The following is an 8684-nucleotide window of genomic DNA, read 5'->3' on the forward strand; positions in this document are numbered from 1 at the left end:
GCTTCCAAACTCCAAGCTTGTGTCAATAATTTGTCAGATGAAAAATTTCAGAAGTGTTTTTATAAACTTTTATTTATACTTGAGAAGCGTAACTTTTTTTTTCCCCCTTTTGAACAAAGAAGCCTAATTGAATAGAAAAAGGTAAATTATTGTATCGGGATCAAACAACGAAAAAAACAAAGAGTATGAAACCTTGGTCAATGCTGCATTACATAAACCTATACCCAAATCAGATTGGCATTATTAAACCAAAATGATAATATTATATTTTGGCATCAGAGTCTGCTGCGGCGACGCTTGCTCTTTGCCTCTTTCCATTACTCCTTCCACCCATGACATTCTTAATGTATTGACGCATATACACACATGCATATTGTAGCTATGTAATTGACATATTCCATTTGGATTACTTAATTAATAGTAATTGAGATGAGACCCTTTATTGAGGCCCCTTTTCACCTTGGTCTCACTAGAACGCCCCTCTTTCTTGGCACGCCTCCAAGGCTCCAATTCTTAGCCTAGTAATTCTCACCCCTCACTAGAACGCTAATGGCATGAAAAGAGAAGGTACCAAGAAAAAAAAAATCCTAAAAAAGACAAAATTAAAAAATTCATAAAAAGCAATTACAAATGGGAACATAATGTTAACAAGCTACAAGAAAGTTTTAAAAATCAATGAAAATTTTGAAAATATTTGATAAAACTTAAATTTCGAAGAGGACATTTAATTTGGTACCGCCCTTGGGCACAAAGCCCTTCTGGCCTAGGTTTTGGGCTCACGTTTTGTCGAGACTCGAGAACAAGCTGAATGGCTCAAATATATGAGAGCCCAAGAAGTGTATACGACGACTATTTTGGTCGTTAGAATGTGTGTTTTTTAATCCTCATTTTATTGTATAAACATACATACATTTCAAACAACACACATACGTGACAAAGAGGTCCGCCATGATCTTTGCACTGTACTAATTGAACACTTAGAAACTTTCTGTGAAACTACCGTCATTGTTGATGTAATTTTTTTTATTTAATACTGCCTATGTTATTTTAATTATTAATGTAATATTTTAGTTTTATGAAATGTAATGTTTAATTTTAACTAATAATGTAATGATATTTTTTTAATATTGTGTTTAAATGAATATAAATGATGTGATGATTATATGACATTGAAAAATTGAAAAGAATAGTTTTATTGTTGGCAACAACGTCCTCGAGTTAAGTTTTGGAAGGAAGAAATAATATGATGATGATGTGTTGGAGAGAATATGAGAATTTGATCCGTCATGATCTTTGCACGGTTCTAATTGAACACATTAAAAACTTTTTGTAAAACTACTGTCATTGTTGATGTAATTTTTTTTATTTAATGACGCCTATGTTATTTTAATTATTATTGTAATTTTTTATTTTTATGAAAGGGTTAAGTATCTTAAAGTGTAAGTAACTTTTATACTTTTCCTATTGTATGAATGTAACTTTCATTTGATTCATTGTATGCAACTAACCTGATAATTTGAACGATTAATGTAAATTTTTTACGTTGACCAATCAAAATCTTCTACGTGGCAGCTCATATGGTGTGTCACGTATACATTTTTACATTAATCGTTCAATTTAGCTTGTTAGTTACATACAATGAACCAAATGAAATTTACATTCACATAATAGAAAAAGTGTAAAAGTTAATTACACCCCCAGATATTAAACCCTTTATGAAATGCAATGTTACACTTAAGTCAATGTAATATTATTTTATTTAAACAAAGGATGATAAGATTAGTTGGAAAGAGTGGTGTAAATCTAATATAGCGTAAGTGTTGTATAGGTTTATATCACTGTTTCTTTAAGGGTATTACCTTTAAAAAATAATAATAAAAAGCTTTATTTTTATTTGCCCTCAACTCCTCACAAACTGAAGATATCAATGCACACAATAGTTTATAGTTTATTAAATTCCTGGTTAACTATTAATTAATATTTATTATATGTAATAGAAAATGAGATTTGATTCAATCGTGGACAGTGGCAAAGGCTTCTAGTTGACAAATTCAAGATCTGATCCCTAGACCCTCTCATTCTTTTTATGGGTTTCGTACAAGTCTTATATTCTACAATTGTTTATTAAATTCAACTTAACTTAAGTTACTTAACTCAATCCAGTATATATTTGCAGGGGCTTAAAGTAAATGAAAAAGCTTCGAGGTGGAGATCTTTAATTACATCCCTACATTTTTTAGCATCATTTTAACTCCTAATTAACAATAACTTTAGGGGGTTAATAAAAAAAACTTTGAATATGTCGATATTATGTGAATTAGATATCTCTTATAATTAAGCTGTAAATAAATTAATTAAGCATTGATTAAGATGATATAACTCTATATAATAATATAAATCAACTTTATCAATCAAATACATAAAAGACCAAGATTTTCATGTTCGTTACATACAAAATTTGTTTAAAAGTCTTGCTATAAATAATTTTAATGAATTAATTGGATAAGGCAATCTTTGCACTCCAATAGATGGTTGACAACCTTCATATGTCAACATTTATTGGTTTGTCATGCAATGCCCTTCTCTGCCTATATAAGGCATCATTTGATCTAGCCGTAAAGATGTTGGTTTTTCTATATTTTACACTTTGTGTGTTTGTATAATTGTTAAGTCTTTTGTATGTCAAAATACTTAACAATATTTTCTTTTTTCTTTCTCTTGTAAAACTGACCGTATATTCACTGTTTAATCAATAAACATTTAATTAAACTTATTTACTTTTCTATTTTCTGTTATTAGAGTAATTTACATTAGTTGTTAATTATATAATCGTTGCAAACTCGACACTTTCAATTTTCATACACCAGTCCTTGAATTAATGTCATTTTAAACTTTAACGCAATATCTTCAACTACCATGCCAAACATCCATTAACATATGTGAAAGCTCACGCTTCTAGTTTTCGGTTACAAAACATGAACAAATTAAATTAAGGATCATGCTTTTCGTTTTCTGTTACGTACAAACTAACACATACTAAGGGGGCGTTTGGTAGGAGGGAATCATTGAGAATGGAAATGTAATAAAGAATGGAAAGAGTAGGAAAGAGAATGAGTATTTGGAAAGAGAATAATTACATTGTTTGGTAACAACAGAGAATCATAATAAGAGAAATATAAAAAATAAACAAATTAATATGAAATTTTTTTTAACAAAAACTAATTATAATATCATAATATAAATAATTAAAATTAATAATTAAATACATGAGAAAAAAAAAGAAAAAAAAGGTAATTTGATTTCATTCTCATCATTCTTCATTATTTTGGGAGGAATCATGAGAATGGAAATGATTCTCCCTTCTACCTCTTCATTTCGACTCTCTTGTGTAACCAAATAAGAGAAGTGATTCTTATTCCATTTCCACCCTTTCCATTACACCCTACCAAACACCCCCTTATACATATCCATTAAATCCATGAAAAATCCGAACTAAGATTGTGTAGTCCGTGCATATAGCATAGTGTGATAATATCCATCATAATATCAAAGTTAACGTTTAAGATCGATAAGTATGTAAGAGCCAAATTTTATATTATTTATAATAAGTACACATTGATATGAACCAACTTATGTATATATAGACCCGTGTTTATAATAATATAAGTATATTGTATATGCATTTACTCTAATTTATGTGGATACTGTCCGTTGGGTTGAAATGTTGATGTTGAAAATATTGCTAGAGCTTAACACTCAATTGTGAGTTCCAAGTTGATCATTAGGATTTAGTTTTTTTTTAAAGCAAACTACTAATTCATCCTTCTTCTCAAATAATGAACGAATAGTCCAATAATAATGCTCGTCTTTTTTCTTTCCCACTAACTTAAATATTCCGACCTGATCATATACCTATAATGCCTAATAAAAGTATTTGTCATTATAGCCACCCGTCGCTTCAAAATAACTACGTCATCTTTTTACATCAATTATCTATAGCCACCTGTCGCTGCACACACCACTATTATCTTCGTCGCATTATGTGGAAACCCCTCTTTTTTTTTAACAACTTTTCCATTAAATTAGCCCGTGGCTACAACATTACAATACTTATAGATTAATTTAGTCATGCAGATAATCCTCTAGTTCAAATTAGTCATGCGTATGATTAATTTATACATCTAACAATGCATACAATACTTATATAAAGTACTATATATTGTAGTTATCTTATATCGATCGGCGTCTATATAGTTTTATCAAGTATATATAGTATCTTGTCTCACACCAGCTATTCAAATCACCCAACAAACACAAATGGTCATTTATGGGGGTGTTTATGGTCCGATTTGGTACGGTTTTGACAAAATTTCAAATCAAGCCGACATTTCCGGTTTTAAAATTTATCAAACTAAACCAAGTGTATTGTCTAACCGGACCAAATCAAACCATATAAGTCGGTCCGGTTCGACGGTTTCGTTTGTCATAAGTTTTTTTCCTTTTTTCTCTATATATTTATGCATATTTCTATATAAATTTTTTTATATGAAACAAATAAACAACACAATTAAAAAGACATTTCATAATATTTATATATTTCACTTGCTAAAGAAATTTATAGATGTTAAATAAAAATGTCTCCAGTAACTTTAATATATATGTGAATTAAATATACATATATATTATTTGGTCCGGTTTTTGACGGTTTGTCTTTTGCTCAAACTTTAACCGGACCAAGAAATCCGGTTTTCCAAAAGTTAAATCGTCAAACCAAACTTTAACAACTCAATTCGACCAAACCAATCCAAGTACCCCCGTTTGGTTCGGTTTTGACGGTTTGATGAATACCCCTAGTCATTTAGTCATCAACTATGCTAGCTCATAATTTTACTCGAATATAATTACATATATTACTAGTTCAATATGAATTGGCCATCTTTTTATTTCATTTCATAGTTACCAACTTATTAGTAATATATAAAACTTTTTAACATAATGTATACTTTTCTCGCTTTTCGATACAAAGTCTCAATTTGACCTTTGCTAGCTAGTCAAGTTCATTAAAAATGCCAATACAAATGGGGAGCAATTTTCTACAATCCAACCTAACCATAATCAATATTAATATCACCCATATCATTTAATCTCGTTATTAATAATGCATAGGCTTTTTAATTAAAGAGAGAAAGACGATAATAGTTTATAGTAGTAGTATATATAAATTATTATAGTTTGAGAAACTATGCTGGACCTATTAAAGTCAAAACTTAGATGCGTCCTTGTGTGTCCAAGCTAAAATTACCTCCCTTAAGACGGAGCATTTGACTTTGGTGTCTCAAAAGGAGCATTCTTTTCTAGCTAGAGATATATATAAATTTAAGTTGTTTAATTAAGAAAGAGAAACATATTGATAAATTAGTATGGGAGTTGAAGAAGAGAAGACTACAGAAATGGAGATGGATCTCACTTTGAAGCTTGATGCTCAAGATCAAGAACATATTAAAGATTCATCGGAATCAAATCATGTTGATAACGATGACGACGATGAAATTAATAATAATAAAGTACGATCATCTGATGATCATGAAGAGCAAGAAGCCGAAAATATTGATGTACAAAATACTACCACAAACCCAAGTGATGAAGAACTAGCAAAGCAAGACCATGATCATCAACATCAAGATAAGGTAGATTATCGATCTTTTCAAAAGCTAGCCCTAGATGTGTATTCTTAATTAATTAACTTTATTTTCTTGTTTTAAAATTTTTGAAAAAATTTTAGATACAAGTTTTAAGTAAATAAAAACTGATGGTATTAATTTTCGTATGCAAGTTATCGATGTTACACATGGAGATGAACCGGATGAAAGAGGAGAACAAGGTGTTGAAACAAGTAGTAGAGAAAACCATGAAAGATTACTATGATCTACAAATGAAATTTTCAATTATTCGACAATCCTCAAATAATCAAATCAAGGTAAGTAAATACTTCTATAAAAGATTATAAACTAACTAGGATGCATATGTATATTTAATTCTTTTCTGATAGTGTTTAAACCATTTATGTAGGATCCAAAATCCTTTCTGTCTCTCAACGGGGTCAATGGAAATCAAGAAACCAAGAAAACTAGCCCAAGTTCGCCGCCTTTTCAAGATAACGAAAGAGAAGATTTAGGTTTGTCGTTAAGAATACAAAGCGATAGCATAACCTCTCAACCGGCAAGAGATCATCAAGAAGCTGGCGGGAATCTTAAGGATTTATCAGAGAGCACAACAAGGTTTATGCCCATGCAACAAAGCAATTCGACTAATCCAGGAATTTTTGTTGGTGACAATAGAGCTGGTGCTATTGCTAGTAATCCGGCGGCCTCTCTGCCAAACAGGAAAGCTAGGGTTTCAGTAAGGGCTAGATGTGAAGCTGCTACGGTAAGTTTGAATCATTTATTTATGTATGTATATATCTTGACAAATTTAGACTTTTATACTTTACTACTTTTTGTTACTAAATAGATTGTACATTTGCAAATATTACATCTTCTTTTATGAATACTAGCTGCAAATGAAATAGAACTACTGTAACATATTAATTATAATGAAGCATTTACATATACTTATTGGGAATACTTATTTCTCTAAATTACTTATTCTCATAAATAATTTGTAGCCTTATTTTCTTGAACTAGATACTTACTCTAAACTGGGAATTGAAGTCTACAATTAATTAAAGTACTGATGTTTTCTTTTATGTATAGATGAATGATGGATGTCAATGGAGAAAATATGGGCAAAAAATCGCAAAAGGGAATCCTTGCCCAAGGGCATACTACCGTTGTACTGTCGCTCCTGGTTGTCCCGTTAGGAAACAGGTTTGTATACGTGTGTGTGTGCGTGCGTTTATTTAGCTACATATATACTAATTCATTTTCCCAATTGGAATTTAACATGTATAGTAATGTTTATTTTTCTAACCTTAATTAGTTTGATCACAATATATAGCTACATAAAGTTCAAGGCTAACTATCTAAAGTTACATATATATAGGTGCAAAGATGTCTAGAGGACATGTCGATACTAATCACAACATACGAGGGAAATCACAACCATCCTCTACCCGTAGGCGCCACTGCAATGGCGTCAACAACATCAGCCGCCGCAGCATCTTTCATGCTACTAGATTCAAACAATCCTCATCAATATTCATCATCTGAAGCCCCAGGAACCACCTTAAGCAACCAGTCACCTTTTAGTACTAATAATAATAATTATCACATGAATAATTCTTCTCCATATAATTCATCAACACCTCATATTAGAACTATGAACGCAAACGATCCTTCAAAAGGAATCGTGTTTGATCTCACGAACAATAATAATCCTATACATCATCCCCACCATAATAATGTCCCAATTGCAAACCCCTCATCACCTCAGTTAGGGTTTCCTTGGATTATGTCTAATAATACGTTCCCTAATGGCAACTATTCCAAACCAAAGCAGATAGACGGGATTAATAAGCTTTTGATGGAAGGTAGTAGAGATAGCAATTTTAACAACAATAAGTCAAATAATATTCTGGCTGAGAATATGAGTGCTATTGCCGCACATCCTAATTTTAGAGTTGCTGTTGCGGCCGCAATCTCTTCTATTATCAACAACAATAATAATAATAAAGAGAGTCAGCAACAGCCAACAAATACTCATGCCGCGGATGGTCCTAATAAGGATAGAGAGAGTAGTGGTGGTAGTAGCTCCCCCGGTTGCAAAGCATGGGTTCTTGAATCCCTCTCTAGAAGCGACTAGCTTCATTTTCGACTACACGCACCAATCTAGCTAGCTAGCTAGAAAGTATACGTACCCTGTGGAGGGTTGTTGATCAGTCCCAAATCTTCAAGAGTTTATTATATGTTTAGTTTTTCTTAAATACATATACAATACTAATTGATCATATGTATATCGTTATAAGGATATATATATATTGTTTGTAAATTTGGATTTTTGAATATTTGTAATTTATGTGGGAAGATTATATAAACGATTACCGAATGAATTTTCGACAAGAAACATTTATGTTCTTGTTGTGATCAATCGTGTGTATATTTCATCATCATCATATATAATTAATAATCGATCATTTTCTAGCTATTTTTATTTATATAGTTGTAGTAGTATTTAAACAACTTTAACAGAAACATTTATGAAGCATCGATCATTTATATATTTCTATGATTAAATAGTGTTTAATTAATTTGTCTTGTGTGTTAAGGATGGGAGAGTAGTGGTTCCATGCATGTGAGCTCTTGAATGCTTTCAACTCATCATCATCAAGAACCTCTAATAATAATAATAATAATAATAATAATAATAATAATGGATTACTTTAAGTTCACTAGTCATTAATGAAGTACATGGAATGCATTGATATCGTACCCATTGGCCACTTTAACCGAAATTGATTTGTTGGTCGTACGTAATTTTGGTGATGAGAAAAAAATAATTAGCTAGTATTAAAACTCAGCTCTCATATAAAACTAAATAACTAAAAACGGATGTATCGATATTATAACTAACATAATTACTTGTACAGTTTCTTCCATATGATAATTTCATAAAAAAGCGAAAATTAAAACTAAAAGATATTAATTATCCTATATACCTTAACTCAAGTGTTATACCACAAGTTACAT

General features: G+C 30.8%; 1 protein-coding gene across 1 annotated transcript; it reads left to right on the plus strand.

Annotated features, from left to right (window-relative positions):
• Nucleotides 1-5420: 5420 nt before the first annotated feature.
• Nucleotides 5421-8077, plus strand: LOC122597890 (probable WRKY transcription factor 9). Its single transcript, XM_043770471.1, has 5 exons — nt 5421-5687; nt 5834-5977; nt 6070-6426; nt 6753-6866; nt 7042-8077. Exons 1-5 carry the CDS (start codon nt 5421-5423, stop codon nt 7798-7800), a joined length of 1641 nt encoding a protein of 546 aa, XP_043626406.1. The 3' UTR covers nt 7801-8077.
• The last annotated feature ends 607 nt before the right edge of the window (nt 8078-8684 follow it).

Source organism: Erigeron canadensis, chromosome 4 (assembly GCF_010389155.1).
Source record: "Erigeron canadensis isolate Cc75 chromosome 4, C_canadensis_v1, whole genome shotgun sequence".
In the NCBI taxonomy this organism is placed as follows: domain Eukaryota; kingdom Viridiplantae; phylum Streptophyta; class Magnoliopsida; order Asterales; family Asteraceae; genus Erigeron; species Erigeron canadensis.

Excerpts from the sequence above, each read along its gene's own strand:
- LOC122597890 (XM_043770471.1), top strand. The coding sequence starts at position 5,421 with ATGGGAGTTGAAGAAGAGAAGACTACAGAAATGGAGATGGATCTCACT. Across the intron at positions 6,427-6,752 it reads CTAGATGTGAAGCTGCTACG|ATGAATGATGGATGTCAATG; the intron begins GTAAGTTTGAAT and ends TTTTATGTATAG. Across the intron at positions 6,867-7,041 it reads GTTGTCCCGTTAGGAAACAG|GTGCAAAGATGTCTAGAGGA; the intron begins GTTTGTATACGT and ends ACATATATATAG.